At 46.3% G+C, this 26,665-nt stretch overlaps 1 protein-coding gene across 17 annotated transcripts in view; it reads left to right on the plus strand.

The window, feature by feature from the left end:
• Dgkd (diacylglycerol kinase delta) overlaps positions 1-26,665 on the plus strand; it is an 82,286-nt gene that overhangs the window by 18,026 nt on the left and 37,595 nt on the right. For 6 of the 17 annotated variants that reach the window (XM_087209440.1, XM_087209442.1, XM_087209444.1 and 3 more), the window contains exons 2-5: positions 4,477-4,587; positions 5,948-6,028; positions 21,076-21,199; positions 21,509-21,552. In XM_087209440.1, coding sequence (XP_087065566.1) covers positions 4,477-4,587; positions 5,948-6,028; positions 21,076-21,199; positions 21,509-21,552 — 360 coding nt within the window. Of the gene's footprint in view, positions 1-4,476; positions 4,588-5,945; positions 6,029-16,181; positions 17,834-21,075; positions 21,200-21,507; positions 21,736-26,480; positions 26,654-26,665 lie in introns of those variants that run through there. The other 11 variants (XM_087209445.1, XM_087209446.1, XM_087209447.1 and 8 more) reach the window with 8 other exon arrangements.

Raw genomic sequence — 26,665 nt, forward strand, 5'->3', positions numbered from 1 at the left:
CCTCCTCCCACCCCAGCAGGACTTCTGCCTAGGTCTCTTTGACCTGGACTGAGAAGTTGGGACCGTGATGAAGGGCACCCCACTGAGAATCGAGGTCTTGAGGTGTTGGCAGTAGTGCAGGGAGGGGATTAGTTTGGGCATGGGTGTGGCCGTTAGCGGCAGTCACACCGAGGAAGGGAAGTGCCCCCTAGCGGGGGTGTGGCTGTGACTTAGGGAGGGGAAGGGCAGAAATTCCGGGCAGCTTGTGGGGATCTGGGTGTTATTCTTTTGGGACTTCTTTTCTGGTTCCATGCTGCCTCACATTAGTGGGGACAAGAATGAGGCACCTTTCCTCGTTTCAATGGAAACTTGTAATCTATCTGGAAAAAAAAAACTCCAAAAAAGAAATAAACGCTTCTATATTGTCTGCTGAAAGTTTAAAATGTTGCCCTTTGAATGACATCCAGAATCTGCCCAGAGCTCATGTGTGTGTCTGGCACACGAGGGAAGGAGACAGTTGGTGCTCCTCAGACTCTTCATCTAGCAGTCCCTCCTTGGGGTCTGCATGGCCACCTCTGCCACGTATCAGGCTTCCGGCTGCCAAGGCTTGTTTCCCCAAATTCCTCTTCTGGGATTTGCTATCAGGAGCAGTTGGGATGCATGCAGACACTTAGCCTGCAGATGTGCACCTGAAGGTGTTTGGGTCAATGTGTGCCATGTGTGCTGTGAGTCCACGTTTGCAGGAAGTTAAGAAGCGTGTAAGTCCGAAATCCTGTCACCTCTGCTTTTGCCTGTTGCTTCGGGCCATGCCCTGTGTGATTTCTGTGGCTTGGCCCTCTGTCCACCACTCAGTCTGCTGGGGTGGATGCCCAGTGGCCTCCTGAAGGCCTCACTGGCCGCCTCAATGCTGTGCCTGGCCTCCCCAGTGCCATCTTCTCAGTGTGCTCCCTCTCCTGGTGTCTGCCACTTTCTTGTCATGGTCCTTTCTTTCTCTCCTCCTCTGTGCCCCTGAGCCAGAGCTGGCAGGGTCCCCAGTCCTGGTTTCCCTGCCTGCCCCCTTCTCCTTAGGGGACCAGGCAGCTCCTTTGGGGAATGTCCTGCCCCTCAGGCCCTCAGAGTGGTGCCAGCTGCACGCTGGTCTCCCTGGGCTGTCCTCTGGCTACTGACTCGGCATGTCCTCTCAGTCTGAGCTGGACATGTTGGAGTTGTCTGGGATCTTTGTCCTGTCTCCTCTTTCTAAAGTAGGCATCTGGGGCACCAGGGTGATTGGGAGCCCTGCGACCCACACGATGGCTGGGCAGTGATCCGAGGCCATTCTTCCTTCCTGCCCTGTGCTGCTGGCTTCTTTCTTTACCCCGAGGAGCAACAGGGGCCTTGGGAGCCATGGCCACCACAGTCCCTGAGTTCCTGCTGCTCAGATGACTTGTGTCTGCTGAGACCTGATATTTTTGGCCTTTCCGTGGAGAGGCAGCACTGCATCCCCAAGTGCCACTGTGTGTGCCCATCTGTCCTCCTGTGGTGCAAGCTCCTGTGTCAGATGCTGGCTTGTGTTTGAAGAGGGGCGGCAGGAAAGAGAGGGAATCCTCACCCTGTGCTGGGGTCCCCACTGACTCCTTTCACGGGACACCTGGCGGATTGTGTTTGACAAGGGCTTTGTCTGCTGGTTGAAGCCTCTTGGGGTGGTTTCCAGAGCTGTCTTGGGGAGCGGAGACTGCTGCAGGTCTCTACACCTTGCACAGAGGTGCCTTGCCAACTTGGGCCGTGAGCTGTGTGTCTGGTCAGTGGTGGCTGTGGTCCTAGGGACATCTTGGGCTCAGGTTCTCTTCTGCCTTAGGCCCTGCCTTGGAATTCCTCCCTTGCCTTCTGTTGGAGGAGGGCAGAGCCAGGCTTTCCCACTTACTGGGTCCATCTGACTGCTGGCTGAGCATCTTCTTAGTGCCCATGTGTGTTGCGGGTTTGTCTCTGACCATCGGGTGGATATGTAGGTGGCTTGAACAGCAGAGTCACCCTTCGGTTTGTGCACAGAACCGAGTGAGCTTGCAGGCTCTGGACCTGGCTTGTGCCTGGTCCATGATGGGAGAGGTTGCCAGCCCAGCAGCATGTCCTGCGGTGTCTCTTACAGGCTGCCCAGTGCCGACACAGCAGATGGTTTCAGGGTGTGATTTTCTTGACCACTTTTAGTTCATCAGGTTTAAAAATATTCTGCTGCCTATCTATAGTATTTGGGAGCAGCAAATCAGAAGAAATGCAGTTTCTGAGAAAGCTTCAAAGAAATGGTCTTTATCTTTTCCCCAGCCTTTTCCGCTAAAACCCACCAGAGTCTTTTCTGAGCACGCTTGTTCTATAAATAGAATAGCAGGTCTCCTTGGGCAGCCCAAGATTGCAGGCTCTCATCCGCTTTCTGAAAGATTGTGGTGTGTGCATGCGTGTGTGTGTGTGTGTGTGTGCGTGTGTGTGTATGTGTGCACATTAGAGTGGAATGTGTTTTAATTTTGCTTTTTCTTTCACATATTAGATGCAAGAAAAAAATACTCTAGCAACCGTCCTTTAAAGATAACTTCCAACTTCTGTGTGTTTGACTTGTTGGTTTTGTTGTCTTTTCTTTTTCAAAATTTGCATTTAGGAAAGAGATGGAAGCGATTTCTTCCCCTGCAGAGGTAAGGAAGGTGAGTGGGCAATGAGGTGCCCACACAGAGGTCCCCCAGAGGGCGGGGCTCAGGCTGTGCCCAGGCATGAGGGCTGCCGTGGCTGTGTGTAGATGGAAGGATGCCTTGCTCTTTCTGAACAGGACCGGCCTGCAGTGGCCACAGCCTGCTGTGTGTGCCTCTCCCCTGGGTGATGCTGGGCTCTGCTTCTTTTCTTCCTGGCACTCTCATTATCTGGGAGAGGGCAGGCGAACTCTGCATGTCTTCTCTTGCATCGGGAAGGGCAGCTGGCTGGCAGGTGCAGAGCACAGACCTCGTCCTAGGGACCTATGGTGACAGGAGCCTGGTGTGGGGGGGTGCTGGCACATGTGTCCACTCTGCCCAGGGAGCCTGTCCTTCGGTGTGGGACAGGAGACCCCAGGGCCTGTGTGCTGGGCCGTGGGTGCTGCCTGGGCCCCGTGTGTTTGCTCTTGCGTCTGGGCTCGCTGCTGCCTCCTCGCCTGCTTGCTTGCCCCCAGCCCTGTGGTGAGCAGGCTGGCGGGGTCTGCAGGAGCCAGTGTGCTGCGCCTTTGGGTACGTGGACCTCTGTGTCTGGTTCACACGAATTTTATCTCAGGAAGTTTTAAGTGGACCCTGAAATTTAAGTACTTTGCACATATATTGTTTTTAAAAGTGACTTAAAGTGCAGGGCTATTGTAGGACTAGGCAGTTGAACAGCTACTTCTCGGAACCAGTGTGCTTGTCCCTGGACAGGATTTTTATAAATTCTCCCTGTTTTATGCCGAGATCCTTTGTGCAATAGACTCTGTTGCTAGGTGGGGTATAGGAAGTTGTCAGGAACCTGAGTATAGGAACCTGAGTATAGGAAGGGATAGGAACCTGAGAGCCAGGTTGTGGTTTTCCTGTGTATTTTATTAGTATTATGTTTTCCTCCTGTGGTGCTGCGATGGGACCTAGCACCTCATACATGCTAGGCAGGTGCCATCCACTGAGCCATGTCCCTGTCCCTTGTTTGTTGGTTTCGCTGTGTTAATGGCTTCAGGGTATCTCATGATGGAGTAGTTCCTTGGGCGTTTGACTTGCAAGTGGTGTGCAGGGTCAGTGTCCCCTAGGACACACAGGGGGGGATGCATGAGGGGAGGGCAGCTCCAGAGAAGCTGTGTCCCTGTGTTCTTCTTGTGATTGAGCCAGGGTGAGTTCTGGATTCCCTGGAGAGGTGAGGACGGTCCCCTGTGTGGTGGGCTCATCAGTGCCAGAGGATGGGATGTGTGTCAGTGGGACCATGGCACTTCTCTCTTACCGGGCATAAATGTCAGTGCTGGCCTGTGAACCATGGAGACGATGGAGTAGAGCGCAGGCCTGGAGCTACGCTGAACCCTAGAGCAACGGACGTAGAAGATTTGGCAACAGGATCCTGAGAAATGGCAGGAGGCCAGAGAACACGGAGACAGGGCCAAGAATAGCTGAAAAATACCAAATGCTAAAGCTGAAGAATGTGCTGGCTTCTTGTCTCCGTTGTCCTCCCAGCTGCCACTTACTACAGTCCTGCGAGTCTCAGTTTCCCCTCCACTAGTCTGCTGGCATATCCAAGGCTCACCTAGAGGCTCTGCCACTCTGCCCAGCACAGGTGTGCTGTTACCCTGCAGAGTTGGTGTCCCGCCTCTGCCATCCCCAGTAGCACCCTCGGCCTGTGCATGGGTCAAGGTCTGGGTGCATGTGAGAACCATTGCCCTGGTAGGCTGCTCGGCCCTTGGAGACACAAGTGTGCCTGGGCCCAGCAGGGCGAGTTTCAGCCAGTAGGCAAAGGGTGCCTTCAGCACGCATGTTCATCGATATCTTTCTATACTTTCAGACCATCATCAAAGAGGGGATGCTGACCAAACAGAACAATTCATTCCAGCGATCAAAAAGGAGATACTTTAAGCTTCGAGGGCGAACGCTATACTACGCCAAAACTGCAAAGGTGAGGCCCGAGAGGGACATCCCAGGGCCTGTGGTGTGGGGACTGAGTCTCTGAGGGCAGGCAGAGTGAAGGGAGCTCCGAGTCACAGACATTACTTCCAGGTAGTTTTGTAATACTCAGGGTGTCAGGTCTTATATGTCTCAAGGCCTATTTTACTCTTATAAAGTTTATATTTTTTAAATTTTTCTGTTGTCATTTGTTACCAGTGAGGAAAGCAGAACAGGGTCACAGAGTTAACCACAGTTGAATATCTTCCTTTCAGAGAGGTGGGGGTCCAAGGCTTGCGGATCTCTTATTACAAGCTTAAAAGTTTGTTTTGAAGTAAATGGGGCCTCAGTGTGTAAGCAGAAAGGTGGAGTTTGTTGTTTCAAGGCTTTCCAGCACACAGTCTACTTTCTCAGTGCCGGGTGCAGCGGGAGGGGGGGGGCATTGCTGCTGCTGCTTCCATGAGCATGGTGCCAGGCATGTCAAAAGTGTGCTGGCCGGGATTCCAAGCATCTGTAGTTTTCTATCAGTTTTGGCGGCAGTACTGATATTTTGGTATTGAAAATACAAGGACTAGGAATCATTTACATTTTTGAGACACATCCCTAGAGAGTTTGGCTAAAATTGAAAGGGAAAAAAGCACCTTGTTTAGAAAGGGGTCTGGCCATAGGTTACTTAAAAGGTTGAACCTCAGAGAAAAAGGATGAATTTCTTCTTTTAGTTACTAGTTTTTCCTTCAGGAGTTTCGTATAGAGTCATCTTAGAACAGAGAGAATGGTAAGAACAGAGAGGTGGGCACTTGGGAGAAAGAGGAGAAGAGAGTGGGGCTCCCCATGACTAGTCCCCAAGCCTTGGATGGACCCTGGCTGTCACTCTTCAGGACGAAATTTCTTCTGCTGGGCTCCAAGGTTTTCTGCCCTGCTGTTGAGGGCCTGTCTCTTATTCTTTGGATAATTTATTTTAACCTCTAAATGTACTGACTTGGGAAACTAAAGCTGCAGGAAGGATGGAGGGTCCTTGGCTGTCTGGGGCTTTCTTTCAGGTGGACTGCCTGAGGACAAAGTTGTATTTACATGTGAAATATTGGTTTTAAAATAATGTTTGATACAAAAAATAAAAGCAGAAGAGTCAGCATTGGGTTTTAAATTTTTGTATTTCTTTCCACCAATGCCATCACTAATGAACTCCTGTAGTTAAAGAAATCACACAGTATCCCTGTGAGCCGCAGGTGGGTGGGTGCATCGATTTGCCATTGGTTTACTGATCGGAGGCCACGGTCTCAGGGAATCTGAACTTGCCAGGGTGGAGGAGGTGGGCACGCCCGGCGCTTGGGATGCCTGTCTTGTGTGCCTGAGCCCCATGATTCTCTCTCCAGTCCATCATATTTGATGAGGTGGACCTAACAGATGCCAGCGTGGCCGAATCAAGCACCAAAAACGTCAACAACAGCTTCACGGTAAGAGTTGTACTTCTGACACTTCTTTTTCTCATTCTGCAGCATCGGACCAGGGATGTAGCTCTGTGGCGCTGCACCTGCCTGGCAAGCACAAGGTCCTGAGTCCGATGGGGAAAAAATAAAAAGTAAAAAAATCTTATGTAAAAAAGGGCTGGGGATTTACCTTAGTGGCACCTTGCCAGCCCTGCAAGCGCAAGGTCCTAACTTCAATCCCCGGTACTGGAAAAAAGAAAAACAACAACAGTAAAACCAAAAAACTCATTCTTCAGCATGCGTGGCTCTCCTTTTTGATTTGATTATTATTATTTTTTTGGTACTGGGGATCGAACTCCGGACCTTGTGCTTTCAAGGCAGGCGGTGGAATCACTGAGCTAAATCCCCAGCCCTCTCCTTTTTGATTTGAATAGAGCTTGCAAGCACTTGATACTTTTTCATACTTGTTTGCACTTTTCTTTCTGATTGGAATGCTTCCTGATAAATTTTGACTCTAAAACTGAGAATAATACTGTGGTTGGAGAATAACAGAATTTGGCACATGTAAGCACAAAAGAACCAGAGGGTCCAAATGACCTTTTTCCTAATATGATGTAATTTTCATTTTAACCATTTGGTACAGAAGCTTTTTTTTTTTTTTTAAATTTTGTGATGTAGTTTGGAAAATGTAGAAAAGTATGTTAGAGAAGTTGAAAAACAACCATAGGGGCACCTCAAAAACAGAACTATGTTCTGTCTCTGTCTTTCTTTCTTTCTCTCTCTCTTTCCTATTTATTTTTTTATTTATTTAAAGAGTAGGAAAATTTATTGGGGAATAGGAATAGCTCCTGAGAGACAGGAAGGGTCTTGAATAGGCTGACATTTTTTTTTGTACCAGGGATCGAACTTGGGTCCTTGCTCTTGTGAGGCAGGCGCTGGAACCACTGAGCTAAATCCCCAGCCCCAACCTTCTTTTATTTATTACATTTAAACTTTTTCTCTTCCAAATTTATAAAAGCTACATATTTTCTTTTTTTCAGTCTGAGGATTGAACCTAGGACCTTGCATGTGGTAGGCAAGTATTCTACCACTGAGCTACATCCCGAGCCCTATGTTATACTATGTTATATAGTACGTTGTGCAAGGGATTGTAAGGGTATAAAGTCATGTGATTGCACCCTTTGGGGATAGACAGATACTCATTGTATATCTTGGTCTTTACCTGCATACACCTTGAGATATACTAATTTCTTTCATACCTTTTTTCTCCTAAACGATTTTTGGTGGACATTTTTCCATGCCCATTGATCTAAGTGTGCATCGTTATTTAATGGCTATCTTACATTTTTTTTTTTTGGTCCTGAGGATCGAACTCAGGACCTTGTGCTCAAGAGGCAGGTGGCAGAACCACTGAGCTAAATCCCCGGCCCTTGATTCTTATTTATACTTTCAGTTTCTCACACAAGAGAAACTAGTTGGTATTTACATATGTGTGTCCTATTTATTTCACTTAAGAGTATGGCCTCAATGTGCATCTGTTCAGCTATAAATGACTCTAGTTTCTCATTCATTATGACTGAGTAGTACTCCATTTTATAAAAAAAACACGTTGTCTTTATCCGGTCTCCAGTTCATGGGCACTTGGGCTGTTTTCAAGTTTTTAGCTATTACAAACTGTGCCGCTATAAACGTGGGTGCACATATATCACTGTGGTATGATTCTTTTAATTCTTTGGGGAATATACCGAGCAGGGGAAGAGCTGGGTCAAATGGGACTTCCAGTCCTAGTTCTTTGAGGTATCTCCATACTGACTCCCACAGTGGTTGCACCAGTCTACACTCCCACCAGCAGTGGAGCAGGGTTCCTTTCTCCCCACAGCCCCGCCAGCATTTGTTATTGGTTGATTCTTTTTTTTTTTTTTTTTTTGTATTAAATTCTTTTATTGGTACATTGTAGGTATACAACACAATTACATTTCTCATTGGGAATTGTACCTTTACATAATGCATCTTGGTTCTTATTTTTTCCCCATTCCTAGCCCTCCCTTCACGCCCTCCACCCTTCCCTATTTACAAAGACTTTATTTCCATTTTTTCCATTTCTCATCATTTTTCCTTTCCCTTCTTTCCTTTCCCCTGCCCCTCCCACTACCCCTACCCTTTTGGACCATTTCTTCCTATTTTACATTATCGATTATTCATTCTAATCATTGGTACATTTTAGGTATACAATATAATGACATTCATCATTGGAAATTTGCACCTTTACATAGTCTCTCTTGGTTCTTATTTTTCACCCTTGCCCAGCCCTCCCTTCAACCCCTCCAGTCCTCCCTATTTACAAAGATTTTGTTCCTATTTTTCCATTTTCTCATATTAATCCCATTCCCTTCTGTCCTTTCCCCTAGCCCTCCCACTTCCTTCCCCGTTGCCCCTTTTCTTCCTATTTCACATGACCTATTATACATTTAGTCCTTATTTACACTTTCAGTTTGTCACACCAGAGAAACTATTTGGTATTTACACATGTGTGTCTTATTTATTTCACTTAAGAGTATGGCCTCAATGTGCATCCACTTAGCTATAAATGTCTCTAATTTCTCATTTTTTATGGCTGAGTAGTACTCCATTTTATAAAAATACCACATTTTCTTGATCCAGTCTCCAGTTGACGGGCATTTGGGCTGTTTTGGTTGATTCTTAATAGCAGCCACTCTTTCTGGGGTGAGGTGGAATCTCAGTGTTGTTTTCATCTGCATCTCTTGAAATGACCAGTGATGTTGAACATTTTTTCATATGTTTATTGGCTGCTTTTACTTCTTTGTCTGAGAAATGTCTGTTCATTTCAGATGCCCATTTTTGAATTGGGTCTTTTGAATTTGGGGGCTCTGTTTTTTTTAGTTCTTTATATATTCTAGATAGTAGTCCTTTGAGGAACAGCTGCTAAAATTTTTTCCCACATTGTAGGTTGTCTCTTAGCTCTCTTGGTGGTTTCTCTTGCTGCGCAGAAAGAAGCTTTTTAATAAGATGAGATCCCCGTTGTTGATTCTCTGTGCTAGTTCCCATGTGTGACATTTTGGGTTAGTGTTAGTTTCAGGCATTTTTAAGCTTGGCTTTATCTTATTCTGTCTGTGGCTTGATTGTTGATGTTGCTGGTATGAATGAGGATTTTTCCTCTCCATTTAAACTTCCACTTTTTTTGTCTTAGTGCAGTTGCTCTTGGTTTCACTTTGTGGCTTATCCAGTAAGTCATGCTTTGCTGATGGTTTCTCCGTATTCCTCATTCTACTTAGAGTACAGTATTTGTACTTTTTTCTGCATTAATTTTATTGTTTACTTGCTGGTTGGGGAGTGGCATTTTAAACCATGGGAATGGATTAGTCTTCGATTTGTGATTTTTTTTTTTTGTTTGTTTGTTTTTTTTTTTTTTTTTTGGTACTGGGGATGGAATTCAGGTCCTTGCACTTGTGCAGCAGGCAGCAAAACCACTGAGCTAAATCCCCGGCCTGATTTGTAATTTGTAATAGGAGCAGGTGTTGAATTTCATTGGAGTGTTTAGGGGATTAATTTAGGTGTTCAGTTTGGTTTTAGTTATTTGTATATTTTCTAATAATAAATTATTCTTGGTGTAATATTAAATCTCACTCCCTGATTTTGTGTTTAGAATATTCTCATTGGTGAGTATAGTTTCTTTGGGGTAGCCTGTGTTGTGTTCTATGAGTTAAACTGGCTTCCTAAAAATTTATTTAGTAATTTTCTATGAGTTTATGTGTTCTGGAACATTTTATATAGCTTTGGGATTGGTTATTTCTTGAATATATGAGAGAATTCACTTCAAATTATGTCATGAAGATTTCTTAGGGATATAAGGCCATGAGTGATCATTTTCCTGAAAGGTTTATTTCTTGGCCTTTTTTTGGGGGGGCGGGGATCAAACTTAGGTCCTTGCGCTTGTGCAGCAGGCAGCAAAACCACTGAGCTAAATCCCCGGCCCAATTTCTTGCTTTTTGATACTGTGAATATTTTACTTGAGCTAATTTCTGTAATTTACATTCTTACTCATTCCACACGGCATGTGCTATTGTGCACTTTAAGCATCTGTGTCTTTGGTTAGATCCTTTTTTCATTACTAATTTTATTTGTTAAGTTTGCTTTTTTGTCACATTTCTTAAAATTTTTGTTTTCTTGTTTTCTGTTTTTTTTGGTACCAGGGATCGAACTCGGGACCTTGCGCTTTCGAGGCAGGCGCCGGAACCACTGAGCTAAATCCCTGGCCCAAATTTTTGTTTTCTTTAGAACCAGTTCTTAGATTAATGATCAGTTCCACTTTTCTGTTTGCTGACTAGTTTCTATGTTTATTTTTTGTTTTTTTTTTAAACTTTTAGAATGTGAACAGAAAGGCACTAGAATTCAGGGTTCCTTACATTCTCATTAATATGCATATATATGTGATTTAAAAATGTAAGTAAGCAAACCAATAAATTATAAAGAAAAAAGTCATAAAGACCAGAAAAACAACAAATGAGACGTTCGCCCTGGGGAGGGGGGCCTTTGCTGTGGGCTGGTGCCCTCACGCTGCGTGGGCACCTTTGGGGAGGGCAGTGCCAGCCTGCTGTGCTGCTGTGTGTGCACCCAGCAGGACTGGCAGCTCGAGACGTTCTTGTTCATTGTGGGGGATTGCAGGGATTGTCTGTCCAGAAGTCAGGCCTTACCCTGGCCACATCCGCAAGAACAATTGGAAAAGGTGCGAGTTTTAGAAAAACTTGCTTTTCCTCTTTTTTAGCAGCCCCATTTCATGGCAAACTCTGTCCTGGTCCCTGAAGAGCATAGGGAATGAATAAAATAATGTGTCCTGTGCCTTGAGAGACTTTGCAGCCTCTCAGATGGGAAGGGACATCATGGTGCCCATGATGAGTAGCTAGCAAAGGTGCAGCTGCGGTGGGAGTGGTGAGAAAGCAGCACTCTTGGCCTGGAGGAGTGAGTGGATGAGGAGGACAGGGCCTCTGCAGACAGGGACGTGGGAGATCAGCGAGGCAGAAGGCTCAGGGCATGGAATCTGGGGAGCCCTATTTGCTGGGAAACCATGGCACGAGCCCCCCAGGTACCAGACTGTAGCTGAGCAAGGTGGCGCATGCCTGTCATCCCAGCACTCCGGTTTGCTGTGAGTTTGAGGCCAATCTTGGGGTACATAGTGACTTCAAAACCAGCTTGAATGACAGAGAGACCTTGTCTCCTTAACCCCCTCCAAAAAAAATAAGGCTGGAAATGTAGCTCAGTGTGAGGGCCTGTGTTCAATCCCCAGTACCATGATAAAAATAAAAACCAGGGCCAGGGATTTAGCTCAGTGGTTCTGCCACCTGCCTCGCAAGTGGAAGGACCTGAGTTCAATCCCTGGTACCAAAAATAAAAAATAAAAAAAATAAAAACCAGATACCAGCATGCTGGGTCATTTTATTAACTTATTTTTATTAATGATTTTTTCCTTTTTTTTGGGTACTGGGGATTGAACTCAGGATCTTGCACTTGTGAGGCAGGTGGCAGTGCCACTAAGCTAAATCCCTGGCCTTAATTTTTTTTTTTTTGTACCAGGGATCGAACTCGGGACCTTGCACTTTTTGAGCCAGACGAGGCAGGCAGTGGCACCACTGAGCTAAATCCCCGGCCCCTTAATTTTCTTTTTTGAGTAGGAAAAGTTTATTGAGAGAAAGAAAGCTTCTAAAAGAGACAGAAGGAGGACTGGAAAGTGAGCTGCCCGCTAACCCAACTCTTTTTTTTTTTTGGTACCAAGGATTGAAGTCAGGTTCTTGAGTTTGTGAGGCAGGTGGTGGAACCACTGAGCTAAATCCCTGGCCCTCACCCAACTTCTCAAAGGTGTTTTATGGGACAAAGCTGTGAGGTGAGGCAGGTTCAAGGTGGGACAAAACTATAGTCAACTAGTAAGATTACAAGTACAGTTGCTTAGGTAATATTGATCCAATGAGAAATCACAAGGTGGACAAAACTATGAGCAACCAATAAGATTATGACAAGTATAGTTGCTTAGGTAATATTGATTAAGTGGGGATCCAATGGGGAAACAAGTCACGTAGCAAGCGTACAAGGAATGAGCAAGAAGTTTTGGTGGAAAGGGGTGGGTCAGGGATCTTACTTGGAAGGCCTTGGCCCCCCACCTGGGTGATTGGTACCTATTGAGAATATCAATCACTGCTGTTCATCCTAGGTGGGTGTGGTAGTTTCTCTCCTTTACAATGCTGGCCTTCAGTGAATGTGTCTTGATTGTCCTCCTTGTTGGCTCCTTGACTGTCCTCCATGTTGGCTCCTCCTGGGCTAGCCCTGTCCAACTGCCTAGAAGGTATCTAATTAACTTACCTATGTACAATATTACCCTCTCTGAAGAAGTATCCCTAGCTCCTGTGAGGAGTGAAGGGCAAAGACCATTCTGGCTACTTCTAGCTGAAGAGGGTCTAGTTGTGATTGGCAGTCAGTTAGTTACTCTGCAGAGGGTCTATCTGAAGGCCTCGGTAGGCACCAGGCATTGTCATCTTGGGTAGCTTTGAGTCTGGAGGAGACAAAGCTAAAGGAACAGTTAAGAATACATGGGCCAGGGCTGGGGATTTAGCTCAGTAGTTCCTGTGCCTGCCTCAAAAGCGCAAGGTCCCGAGTTTGATCCCCGGTACCAAAAAAAAAAAAAAAAAAGAAAACATGGGCCAAATACTAAGGTCAGCAGGATTGCTATGAATGTAGCCAACAAGCGTTTCTAGCAGGAGGAACTCGTAATTGCCTCCCACAAAGAGGAGAAGGTCCAGGGGACTTCAGAATCTGACATAGAAGTCGTATTGCAATTTAGCAGTTATAAGCTCTTTACAAGGTCGACCTGGTGGATCCTGGTAAAAGAAGTCTAGCACATTTGTCACTGGTTCCATTTATAATAAAATTTGAAAGAAATTAGAGCATCTATAACCAAGGACAATGCATCATAAGAGACAAGCAATTTGCAAAAATTTTAAAACATACAACTTAAAATTAAGACACTTGAAACAAAAGCCAAAACAAAGGCCAGAATCTGTGAAACAAAAGTTACAATCTATGAAGCAAAAAGACATTCGAACCTACAAAAGAAAACTCTTACCTCCGACCAGTAACCAGTAATCTGGTGGAAGACCTCCGAAAGATACAGGGGGAAGAGATGCAACTCCCAAACCTGCTAGATATCTGCAATGCGAGTTCGTGTTCTCTAAAATTGAAGAATGAATTCTAGGAACAATGGAGGTGTTAAGTGTAGGAAAAATTTATTGAGAGAAAGCAAGCTTCTGTCTAAGAGAGACAGAGGGGGACTGGAAAGTGGGTTGCCCTGTGTTTATTTTTGAGACAGGGCCACACTTTGTAGCCCAGGCTAGCCTCAAACTTGTGGCATGGCTAGCTGAACTTATTTTTTTTCAACTTATTTATTTATTTATTTAGGTACCGGGGATCGAACTCGGGTCCTTGCGCTTGCGCAGTAGGCAGCGAAACCACTGAGCTAAATCCCCAGCCCTTTTCTACTTATTTTTAAAGTGCTTAAATATCAAAAATCACTGAAAGGAAATTTATATTCCCACTGTAGCTCAGCAGTTGCTTTCTTTCCTCTTGTTTCCTTTGGACTTTTTCCTAAGGAAACATGAACTTTTATATACCTTACACATGGATCAGTATGTGTAGGATTTTGTATTGTGCTTTTCTTAGGGTTCTACCCTGATCGTTCCTAGGTCTTGGGTCTCTGATGTTGGTTGTCATCATAGCGCATGCCTTGCCCTGTGGTGGACTGTGGCCGACTGGTCAAGTACATTGATTCACTCTCAGTATCATATGTACAGGTTTGTCTGTCCAGTTGAGGATCTTGCTAGAAAAGTGGCAGAGCTCAGGGGAGGACTCTTGGGTTGAGCGTGCCCTCCTTTCTGAGGGTGACCTTCCTGGTGCAGGATGGCTGGCTGCCAGAGCACCAGTCACCACCATGGCTCCTTTGGGGAGAGGCAGGAGAGAAGAAAGTATGCGTAGCCTGGCAGGCCATGTCCATGAAACTCTGCCACTCCCCAAAGTGCTCTTTGGGTATGAGTGTATTTTATTAAAATGGGCTTCCATTGTGGTCATAAGTGTTGTACTTTTTGCACGTAAATAAGTCATTTTGAGAAGGGGCCCATAGACTTCACTAGGCTGCCAGAAGAAACCCTCGGCACAGAAAGGATAAGCGACTCTTGAGTGACTTCCCCAAAACACGACATAGCACTGTGCAGATTTCCTGCCAGCTGGCACTTGGTCCGATGCCACACTGCGTAGCTTTAGGGTGGGGATCTGGCAGGCCTTGCTGCCAGTGCCCTGAAATGACCAGATCAGAGCAACCGTGAGGTATGCAGAGAAGAGAGTTGTTAGGTTCTTTTTCCCAGGTGATGCTATTGAAATAGTGTGTGGGACTCAGCTATTTCACAAGGTAAACTATGGAACAAGAGACTTCATCTTTCTGACATTTAGTGCTTATCCTGATTTTTAGGAATTTTAAAGGACTTTAGAAGAGGTCATCTTCATGGATAGTGCTAAAAAGAGCACCAATAACATCCAGCAGAGCTGGATGTGGTGCCGCACCCCTGTAATCTCAGCACTCCAGAGGCTGAGGCAGGAGGATTGCTGAATGTTCGAAGACAGCCTGGGCTACCTAGTAAGTTCAAGGCCAGCCCAAACTACAGGAGACCCTGATGGTTCTAAGAGGGGATTTATTAGATTGGCTTTCAGGATCAGAGGCTGGAAAGTCACAGTGGCCCAGGGAAACCAGTGGCTGCTCAATCCAAGAAGCTGGAAGCCTCATAACAAGAGGGCCAAGGCCGGAGTTCTAGTCCAAGGCTGAAGGCCTGGAAGAGTTGCTGGTATGAGTCTGTAATCGAAAGCTGAAGAATTTGTAGTCTAATGTCCTTGGGTAGTGGCAGCGGCGGCAGCAGAAGCAGAAGCAGCAGCAAGAGTCGAGCGTGTGTTCTCATTGTCCCATTGGGCCAGCCTGTTGGGTGGTGCCACCACATTCAGGGTGAGTCTCCTAGTACCCTATGCGTATGCCAGGCATCTCTGGAGAATTTTCCCTTACTGATTCCTAGGGCCCTCATTCAAGACTGTCACAAAAGTTGTCAGGTTACAACCAATAAAAGCAGGGAAAATAAAATTCAACAGAAACACCCAGTGTAACTCACCCCGGAAGATGCCTTCAGTTGCTAGCTGGATGACAGGGAGTTGTGGAGTGGACCGAAGTGGCGTTGCCAGCTGTTTAAAGTCGAGTCTCTCTAGCTTTCCCTTGAGGAATCAGTGAGAGCTCCTGGTGGGCCTGCCTGATGGCTGTGTGGCCTTGCAGTTCTCTGCTGTGTCCAGCAGGCGTCAGTCAGTCTGCACAGGGTCAGGGCTGCTCCTCAGCCTGCGAGGAACCATGACCTTTCTTCACATTTCCGCATTGGCTTTCCTGCTTCGCGTGTTCGGGTCTCACATATTTCCTGGGTAACCCTCTGGGCCGGTCACTGGCTGGAGAGGAAGCCGTCTGGTGGGCAGGTCCCTGCACAGAAGACTGCCCGTTCTGTGACTGCCAGCCCAGCTGGGGGCTGTGTCTGTGGGTCCCCAGAGCCCTCTCAGGTGTGAAGCCTCTTGGGTGTGCCGGGCAGAACCCCTGGCCCGTGTGCCAGCTGTCTGCCTTTGCCCTCTGCTACGGCTGCCCTTTGGGGCTGCATGGCTTCCCATGGTGGCGGGGCCGGCAGTTTCCACAGGTCCCGGGACAGGCTGGGTGCTGAGCGGAGGAAGTGCTGTGATAAGCCTGCCTGTGACAGTGGAGGAGCTGGGAGGGCCCTGCAGAGGCGGTTGACCCAGTGCGTTTCATTGCACGGCCCTAGCTCAAGGAGCAGGAAGAGGCAGGTGCTGCACTGGGCTGGTGGCTGTGTGTTTACCGAGTGCGGGGCTGCGCTGCAGGCAGCCAGGACTGTGACATGGCCTGTCCCAGAGCCAGGTCCTCCTCTTGAGGCCCTAGGGCCACTCTCACAGTCTCAGGCAGGCAGAGAGAGGACTCAGCCTCCCCTGGTGGCCCGGCCAGTGTGTGCTGGGTCCCGGAGTGAGGATATGAGGGGTTTGGTGTGGGGTGGGAGCGGGTGCTGCCGCGTGCTGGGCTCTGTGGTTATAGTGTGGTGGGGTTGGCACTGGTGAAACGGCCTTCTCAGCAAGTGTGTGTGCATGCATGTGTGCGTGCGTGTGCTTACTGTTAACACTTGTTTTGCTTATCTTTATTACAAATGACAGAGAAAACAGGGAACAGTTGTGAGACTGTTTCATGAGGGCAGAAGTCTTTGAGAAAAGACCTGGAGCAGAGGTACATGGGTCTGATGGGACTTTGCTTAGAAATTAATCCTTGTGCTTATTCTTTACCTGGCATTCTTTGGTAGATGTGCCAGCGGTGTGACTGAGCCAGCTCCTGTCTGTTTTGTGTTCTAATGTGAAGAAGTTAGAAAAAAATGGTTTAATTCCCTAGGGAATTATGTGGGAAAGCCATCCTGTATTGGTTCTTGTCTCAGAAGAACCTGGTATTTCAGAATAGGTACAGTGTACAGTGACATGACCCCCCCCCCCCAACTTGCAAATTAAGGCGAAGGCTGGCTGTGTGGCAGGAGCCTGGGCTGTCCATTCACTGAGTCGTTTCTCCCCTCTACGACTGAAGATGAGTGACGGGCTTGAAGTGTAGACTCAGAAATGAACTATGACCCCACCCCACCGGTTTGTAGACAGGAGGTGAACAGAGGGGCGGTGGGGACTTGGTCTCTGCAGGCCTTGAGGGTTGGCCCTGCAGGCAGGCTGTGTACGATGTGCCCTCGGCAGAGCTGCTCCCAGGGCTGGCCCGTCCCAGCTCCATCCCTGCTGGACTTTGTCTCAGGAAAGTTGGCACTGCCTTCTCCATGGGCTGATTGCGAGGTCTATAGAGGGTGGGTCAGGATAATGAGACGTTTGGAAAATAGGAGTGGGCATGGCCCCCACCCTGTCCTTTGATTTCTTCTTCATCAACAAGAGTGGAGCTTAAACAAGGACGTTAACCTTGGAGACAGGGAGTTGGTGAGTGCCCTGTGCCTGAACTGCCTGAGAGCCAACCGCTTCCTCTGAGGGAGAAGGGCACAGGCCGTGGTGCCACCACCTCACCTGCTTCCAGCTCTGCTGTTTCTGAGGAGTAAACTCGAGGGCGAACTTTATGCAGGAAGTATCTAATCGCACCAAGAATAGACTGGGCATTGGCTGTTCCCAAGGCCTACGTGCTGATTTTCCCAGGGCAGTGCCAGTTCACACAGCCGGCTGTGGATGCCTTAACACTGCTGCTTATTTTTAGCTCCCACTCCGACTTGCATACATTTCCTGGCTTGGATGGTAAACTACATGGTCCTGCCAGTCATTCAGAGAAAGGTTTGCACTGTCCTTTAATGAATGTGATAGTGCACTAAAGTATGTTGGTATTGAAAATATTTTTACAGCTTAATTGAGGCATAAATGATGTACAATGAATTGCAGTATTCAAAGTTTATAGTTTAGCTGAGTGTGGTATCATACGCCTGTAATCCCAGCACTCTGGAAGATTCAGACAGGAGGATCACAAGTTCCAGACCCAGCCTGGGCAACTCAGTGAATTAGCAATACCCTGCCTCAGAACAACAAGAAAAAAGTGGTGGGGGGGTGGGGGGCAGAGAGCTAGAGATGTAGCTCAGTACAAAGGCCCTGGTTTGATTTTGAAAACATCTTGAAATCCATCATTCTCTCTGGCCCTCCAGGCAAACATGGGTCTGTTTTTCATCATTGTAGGTAAGTTTGCATTTTTAAAGTATATTATACAATACAGTATGTACTTTTCTCTCTGGCTTCTTTGACTCAGCATAATGGTTATAAAAGTTTGCACATTGGTTGTATCGATACTTTGTTCCCTTTTTATTACTGAGTAGTCCATTGTATGGTATCCAGTTTGTTGGTGGACATTTGAGTACTGTAGTTTCCAGTTTTGAGCTGTTACACATAGAGCTGTCTTCAGTATTTGGAGTAAATACCTAGTAGCAGAATTGCTAGGCTATGTAGGGAGTTGTATGTTTAGCTTTCTAGGAACCTCCTGACCTTCCTGGAGTGGTTGTACTGTTTCACCCTCTCTCGCAGTAGATGAGGGTTCCAGTTGCTCCCTGTCCTCACCAACACTTGGTGTGGTTGGTCTTTTTAGTAGATGTCCTACTAGATATGCAGTGTTGTCTCACTGGGGATTTAATTTCCATTTCCCTGATGACTTACTGCATCAGCATCTCCATGTGCTTATTGGCCATTTGTGAGTCTTCTTTTGTGAAGTGCATGCTAGAATCATGGGTCTGCTTTTTTTGTTGGACTTTTTTCTTGATATGCTCTGGATATAAGTTTTTTGTCTGATATTTGTGTTGTCCATGTTTTTTTCCAGTTTGTAGCTTGACTTTTCTTGTTTGTTTCTTTGTTTTTGGTACCGGGGATCAAACTCGGGACCTTGTGCTTGCACGGCAGGCGCCAGAACCACTGAGCTAAATCCCCGGCCCAGCTTGACTTTTCTCAAGAGTATCTCTAGAAGGATGGAATTCTTTTGGTGAAATATAATTTATTGATTTTTCCTTTGTAGTTCATTCGTCTTGTGTTCTAGATAAGAAACCTTTATCTACCTTAGCATGGCAGGGATTTCCTTCTAGAAATTTTGCAATTTTAGGTTTTACAGTTAGGATTATGGTTGCTGTACTGTTAATTTTTGTGTATGGTATGAGGTAAGGAGTTGATGTTCAAATTTTTTCTATGTGAATACTCAGTCTTTCCATCTGCATTTATTAAAAAGACATTAAAATCCCGGGGGCAGGGATTTAGCTCAGTGGTTCCCGTCGCCTGCTTTGCAAGCACAAGGTCCGGAGTTTGATCCCTGGTACCAACAAAAAAAAAAAAGAAAGAAAGAAAGAAAAAGACATTGCATTACCCATTGTATTGCCTTTGTCTCCTTGGTCCAAAAACAATTGACCTTATCATATTTGTCTGTTTCCAGACTTGGAGTTCTGCTGCAGTGATATGTGTGACTATTCTCCAGCCTCACATTTTGATCTCTAGCATCTATAGTTAAAATCACAGAGAGTAAATCCTCTGTTCTTCTTCCTTAAAATTACTTTAGTTATTCTGAGGTCTTAGCATTTTCATATAAAACTTAAAATTAACTTGTCAGTTTCTATAAATCAGACCTAGTGCAATCAGGTATTTTTTTTTAATTTTTTTGGTTTTTTAAGACAAAAGTTTCACTTTGTGTTTCATTCAGGCTGGCCTTGAACTCATGGGAATCCTCCTCAGCCTCCCAAGTGCTGAGGTTACAGGCATGTGCCTGGCAGACCTAGTGCAGTATTGATTGGGATTATATTTAATTTATAAATAATTTTTGGAAAAAATTGATATCTTATGTAGTAATTGAGTTTTCCAGGCCACAGATATATTTCTCAATTTATTTAGATCCTTAATTTCTCTCAGTAGTGCTTTATAGATTTCAGTGTAGATGTTTTAAATTCTTTTGTTAGTTCCATTCCTATGTGGTTTATTTTTTGTTCCTATTAACTAATTGGAATTTATTACAATTTTATTTCTGATAGTTTACTGTTAATATATAAGAATATGATGGATTTGTGACTTTGCAAAGTAGTATTTGTTACTTATAGTAGTTGTTTTATAGATTCTGCAGGCATCTTTCTATATGAATAGTCAGATCACCTGCAATGAGGGACTATTTTACTTCTTTTTCATGCCATGTTACAAAGGCAAGAACCACCAGCTTGATGTTGAAAAAAGTATTAACAGCAATAATTCTTTCCATTGTTTTTTCAGCCTTAACAAGAAACAAGCCTTTCACCTTAAAGTATGATGTTAGCTGTAGGCTTTTTTGTACATATCCTTCATCACAGAGGATAATTTTTACTTGTATGCCAAGAACTTTCATTGCGAATGGGTGTTGAATTTTGACAAGCGATAGTCGGGCATGGTGGCGCACGCCTGTAATCCCAGAACTTGGGAGGCTGAGGTAGGAGGATCGCTGTGAGTTTGAGGCCAGCCTGGGCTACATAGTGAGTTCAGGGCCGTCCTGAACTATGTAGCAAGACCCTGTCTCAAAAAAAAAAGTGCTGTTCGCTATCTATTGAAATGATCATATAATTTTTCTCCTTCATTTTGTTAAAAGGACAAATTAAATGGGTTGATTTTCAAATTAAAACTGCCCTTGAATTTCTGGGGTAAACGTTATTTGCTCATGATACATTATCCTTTTATTTATTATTGGATTCCATTAGCTGTTATGTTGTTATCCACGAAGGGTATTAACCTTTAATTTTCTCCTCTGATTCTTTTTTTCTTTTCTTTTTCCTCCTTTCTGCCGTTTGTTTTTCCCTTTTCACATTCCTATTCCTGTTTGTATTTTTTCTCCTGTTTTGTATTTTTTATTTTGAGACAGGATCTTTCTAAGTAGCCCCCACTGGGCTTGAACTTGCGATCCTCTTGCCTCAGCCACCATGCCTGGCTCTGTCTTCATTTTCCGTAGGTGTTGGTACTTAGGTTACGCCAGCTTCACGAAACATTTAGAAATGGAGGGTCACCTTTCTATTCTCTGATAATGTTTGTGTAAATTTTCTGATGAAGTTTATTTCCTTCTTAAATGTTTGCTGGAATTTACCTATGAAGCTGTAGGTATGGCATTTTCTTTTGGGGAGCTTTTGGTAATTTGTTTTTGTTTTGTTTTGGTGTACCGGGGATCGAACTTGGGACCTTGCGCTTGAGAGGAGGGCGCCGGAACCACTGAGCTAAATCCCCAGCCCTGGTAATGTTTTTTGATATTTTTAAACATTTTTTTTTTTGGTACTGGGGATCGAACTTGGTTCCTTGCGCTTGCGTAGCAGCTGGCAAAACCACTGAGCTAAATCCCCCGCCCAGTTTTTTGATATTTTTGATAATAAATACAATTTAAAAAATAGATACAGTATTCACATTTTGTGTACATTGAAGTTTTCTGCATCCTTTTTTCTCAGATGTGCATTTGTTGGAGGGAGAAGTGTGAACTTTTCAGGAGAAAGGGCATCCTGGGACTTGTTGGTCTCTTTCCGTCCCGGCAGCCTGATGTCACGTCCGGCACAGAAGGGTCACTCTGTGAATGTGTGTTATGTTAATAAGTTGCTTGTTGCTGTGTCTCTCTCCCTTGGCATCTCTGGGAGGCATCCACAGGGGCCTGTGTTGCAGCTGTGCCATGACAAGAGCAGATGCCCTGGAACTAGGCTGGCTGCCCTCAGATGTCTGCATGCCAGGCCCTCCCACTGTGGCTGTCCAGATTCCTGGTGCTCTGTCCTCGGGCCCTCTGAGTCAGGGCTTGCCAACAGGAAAAAATAGTTTGAACGTTTCCCCTTTATGGTGGTGTTGTAAAATGTTAAGTCCTTTTGGTGAAATGACTTCTTTTCATTTTTACAGTGGTCTTGAAATACCAGAGGAACAAGAAAGCCATTGTAAGCTTGGTGAGAAGAAAAGGGTAATTCATCTCTGAGCATCCAGCTAACATAAGGAAGGCGAGGCTTTGGTGAGGGAGGATTATTTCTGCAGGCACTTGACCTTGCGTATGATTACCTGCTTCCTTGGGAATCTGCTCTGAGATGTCCTTTCCTGGGTTGCTGAGAGAGGACAGTCCCTGAACCCGATGAGTGAGTCAGGGTGTTGAAAGAGGGCAGGGTGGCTTGGGTGGCGTGCGTACTGCATGCAGGTCCCTAGTGTCCACGTTTCAGGCTGCGTTTCAGCACCTGCAGCAGTCGCAGAAGTTGGGCCTTGGAGTTCAGGGCTTGTTGGTCAGAGCTGGGCACTTGGAAGGACAGCTATATTTCTCAGGGTTCATCCCCTTTCTGGTCTAGAGTCGAATGCCACAGTCTGTGTTTTTGTTTTTGTTTTTAATTGATGTATGTTTGCAATACATGATATTTACATTCACTTTGAGGAATTGGCACATACTGCACATATGATGCATCTTGATCACTTCCACCCTCCTGCCCCATCCCTGTCTTAGAGTGCCAAGTGTGTGTGCCAGCACATGTGCCTCTCCCAGACCGCAAGGGCCGGCAGGCAGGCATTCAAACCCCTGAGGCGAGAGTACATGGACCACAGTGTCCTGCAGGACACAGCTTGGCCCATGTCTTCCGGCCCCAGCTCCCCTGTAGAAGCACTGGCCTTAGCACATCGCCTGTCTCTCTGGGCATTTATTTCCCTCATGTGAAAGGAGGTTAAATCAGTTGGACTTCCAGTGACAGGCACTTGTGTGATACTGTGACCTAACTGTGCTACCATGAGACCTTGAAGAGGAAAGACTTGGATGGTCCTTGCCTTATCACTGTAGTTCCTATAGCTTGGCTTCAGCATGCCAGAACTGGAACCCTTCATCCTGTGTTATTTCTATTAGTGCATGTTGGTTATACAGGAGAAAGGGTTTTGTTTTGGCAGGTACGTTTTTCTTTGGAGCCTTAGCTATATGTTGGGCAGAGGAGATGGCTGTCTTCCGTCTCGAGAGGGGGGTTGGCTGGGTGGGAGAAGGAGGCCATCTCCCTGGGCTCACTACTCCCTGGGCCTACTCCCTTCATGGGGAGGTGTTAGGGGCTGAAAGACTCTACTTTATTGCCCGGGGTAGAAGTTGAGGGCACCTCACGCAGGTAGCAGTCAGGCCTCGGAGGTTTTCCAGTTGACTCTTGGACAAAACACAGTAAAGCTGGAGAACACTACAGCCCCCAGGTCCAGAGCAGATGGTTAGGTTTGCACGTGCAGTTGGGGTCGGGTGTATGGGGAGGTAATGCTGAGGCATGTTTTATGGTAGCCTTTTAAATTCTGTAAGGTTTTTCATTGTAAATTACTTAGAAAACATATGCTTTCATACAGTTTTGAGATGTGACCCTTTGTGGAACAGGAAGGGCTAAATTCTGTGTTTATGCAGCATGTGTTAATTCCCTGTCAGGCTCTTAGGAATCTGCATGGGAGTGGAATGGACATCCCTCCTTTGTAGAGTCAGGGGCAGAGAAAAAGGACAAGGTGCAGATCCCTTCTTCATTTAATGTTTCCAAGTCAGATCCTCTTTATACTCTTCCTAAGGGGTGTACAGCCAGTGGATCATTATATAAGGGGTAGCAGCCAATTTTTTCTGTTAAGAGCCGAATACTTTAGGCTTTGTGGCCTGTGGTGTCTGCGGCAGCTCCCTACTCTGTTGTTGAGGCATAGCTGCGTGCAGCAACCATGGACATCATGGCAGTGTTCCAGTACAACTGTTCGGAGCGCAGGTGCAGGTCATAGTTTGCCTGTCCTAGCCTGATACCCACATTTCATTCTCTGTAGTTATTCCAGCCTTCCCTTTGCTGGGAAGCAGGCTTCCTGGTGCTCCTGCCTCTTTTTGTTCAGAGTTTTCAGTGCTGGTCCCTAATGAAGTCATTTGTTCTCAACACCTGGAGGATAAAGACAGCTCCATTTCTGTGGCTTGGGTTCTTTCCTGTGTGGTGATGAGGGTGCTGACTCTACCAGGGTTGCTTGGGATGTCAGCAGGAAGCCCAGGTGCCCAGGTTCCTCCCAGGCTGCTCAGCTGTCCTCTGCATGAGGCTATGCTGCAGGAGCCAGGCTTTCGAGGGCTCTCTGGGAAGCTCTGGCCTGGACGTCAGCCCCTGGTTGCCTTGTGCCCAGCCAAGGCCGTGTGTTAGCTGGGCCTGGCCAGAGGGCCCCTGGCAGCAGGGTCTTCTGGGAGGAGTTGATTTTTTTTTTTGCTTAAATTCTTTGGGAGGAGATGACTTTTGAGGGGTTTATTTTTGTGGAGGAAAAATCTGTAGATAAATTTTGAAATACTTTTTTACTGTAGAAAGTTTGGAAAATACAGAAAACTAGAAGGAAATGAAGAGATTCCTCAGGGCTACCGCCTGAGATGTGAACTTTTAAGTTTTCCAGGCTATGTACATTTACTTATAAAACAAAACGAAACCAAACCACAAATGTGTAATAAAAATATAACCCTATCTCCTTTCCCCCAGTTTTTTTTTTTTTTTTTTTTTTTAAACTGTGGCAAAATACACATAACATCAGTTTTGCGTCTTAGCCATTTTAAGAGGACATTGTGAATGTGCACTTTGGAAAATTCTCTGTAAACCTGTTTGGCCTTTTGTTTTCTGTCTGCATCTCAGGCAGCCTGGTAGCTTTTCCATGGTTTACCCAACCCTGGAGCACTGAGCCCAGGCGCCTCCTCTTGTCTCCTTCCCTTCCTTTTCTCCTCTCTCCTCCCCTCGCTTCCCTTCTCGTAACTATGGATGCACTGGGGTATGTGCAGATTTATCATCAAATAGCCCAGAGAAGAGGGGACGAGTGTGGTAGCATGCTGGCCATCAGACTGCAGGCCAGAGTGTTCCCTTTCCACCCGGCTGCCCCTCTCTTTTACCCCCACTGCCCCACTGCTGAGGACTTGTGCTTCGAGTTCATGACACTGGTACTCCTAGGTGTTCGAGCTCCTTGTTCCCTCTGGGAGCAAGTCCTTGCCTTTCTGCTGCAGTGTGTTCCTCTAACAAGAAGGCCGCTGAGGCCACTAGCCGAGGGACATGGCCACTGAGGGGCGCGTGCCCTGGATGGAAGACCTTTGGCCTGACTTCTCCCTCCTCCCTCTCAGAGCGGCCACAGCTCTGCCTTGCTGCTCTCTGCGTTTCGCCTCTTATTTCCATAACTGAGCTTCAGCGACTCCCATCCATCAGGTGCCTTCACTTTTTTAAGCAGCAAAGTTCTGTATTTAGTGTATTTCTGTATATAGTTTAAAACATTGTACTAGCTTTTTTTTTTTTGGTACTGGGGATTGAACTCTGGACCTTGCGCTTTCGAGGCAGGTGCCAGAACCACTGAGCTAAATCCCTGGCCCTGTACTAGCTTTTTAAAAAAGCACATTAGGGTTTTGTTGCTTCCTTGGTGTCGATTAAAGAGTTGTGAGGGTGTGAGCGGCTGCCCCAGCTCCTCTCTCACCATGAGGCAGCCTCTTACTCTTATTGCATATTCGTGCAGTACACAGGGTTTTCAGGAACTCAGATACTGCATTAGAGCAAAACACATAATTTCCTTTTAATATAGGGAACATGCTTATTGTAAATAATTAAGTACAGATAACCCAAACAAAAATTTCTGAAAGTGTTATCAGTGGGATTCTAGAGATAATGTCTGTTGGGTACTGGGATTCTCCTCAGGCAGGGGTGAGGGTGGGGAGGTGATTGCCTCAGGAGGTGGCCAGAGTGGGCTGGGACCCTGCTCAGCCCTCCAGTCCTGCAGTGTCCTGTGGCAGCCCCACAACAGAGGACTGTTCGGCCTGCTTGTAACCGTGCCAACATTGACAAACTCTGACAGAAAGTTGTTTTGGGTTCTCCTCTATCAGAAAATAGACTTTAGTTCACAGAAAGTGTCCATTGTACCTAGTATTTTGTGGCCTGCTTTTAAATTTATCACGCCCTGAGCCTAAGCGGCCTTCTCATTGCTGTCTGTGGAGTGGACACAGCACACTTAGGCCTGCTGATCCAGGCTGTGTCTCCTGTCGTGCAGTTGGAGGCTGATTTCTGTGTCGCCTTCTGTGTGCTGCTTACTGTCGGCAGCCCCTGCTGGGGATGCTTCCCCAGGAGCCCCTGCTGAACCAAGTGCCTTTCAGGGCAGCTTTCCTTCCCCACTAGAGGCTCTTGCCATCCCTAGCCCAAAGCTCTTGCCACTCTGCAACTTCCCCTCAGTTGACCCCATCCTGGGACACAATGAAGTAGCATCAGTGAGGAGTAGATACATAATGCCGAATATTTTTCTCATGTTTCATTTTTTAGGTAGAGCTTTCACTTTTTGCTTTATTTTACTTTTTGTTCTTTAAAAATACTTTCTGATCCAGAAATACACATGGTTTAACTTCTTGCCAAGCTGGTGTTGCTCTGTGCATGGGCTTCCTGAGCTCCTGAGGAGAGGGTTGGGCTCAGGGTGTCCTGTGTTGAGCTGCACCTCTCAGTTGCCCAGGTGCAGCTGTTATGCCTGGTTTCCTTTTGGGGACGGACAGGGTCGTTGCAGAGCTGTGGCTAGTGCAGAAGCCCAGACCTGGCCCAGGAGCTCACCTGTAGAGTAGTGTCTGTTTCCGTGTCTCAGTGTGCCAGGTGAGGAAGCCTGCAGTCTCCAGCCCAGCTGTCATGAATATCTGTCTCAGGGGCTTGCATGTAGGAGACCCAAGGGCTAGGGCCGCAGCAGAATGCATCGGAACAGCAGGATGTGAGTAACAGGAAGTGACAGAAATCGCCTAGAGAGCCAAGTCTTTTCTGGGCTACCTTCCTGAGACAGGAGCTATATTTAGCGGGCGCTTCCCAGCCATCTTCCCAGGACACTGCCCTCTGCCTCTCTGTGGTCAGTGGCTGGATTTTGTGTTGCTGTGTTGCTCCGAGTCTCTGGTCTATCTGGATGCCCCATAGCTTGCTGTCCACTGATGTAAAAACTCAGTTTTGGTTTTTGCTGGGTCACTTTGATTGGAGACACTTGGAGCAGCTGGAAAGTGGGAGAGCAGCAGAACGGAGTTAGAGACAGTGGGAGGCTACTGGTGCCTGGAGTTAAAAGGTAAGGTTCTGA

The sequence above is a fragment of the Heterocephalus glaber genome, unplaced genomic scaffold (assembly GCF_053883595.1).
Source record: "Heterocephalus glaber isolate CG9 unplaced genomic scaffold, H.glaber_assembly_v1.0 deba00001004, whole genome shotgun sequence".
In the NCBI taxonomy this organism is placed as follows: Eukaryota; Metazoa; Chordata; class Mammalia; order Rodentia; family Bathyergidae; genus Heterocephalus; species Heterocephalus glaber.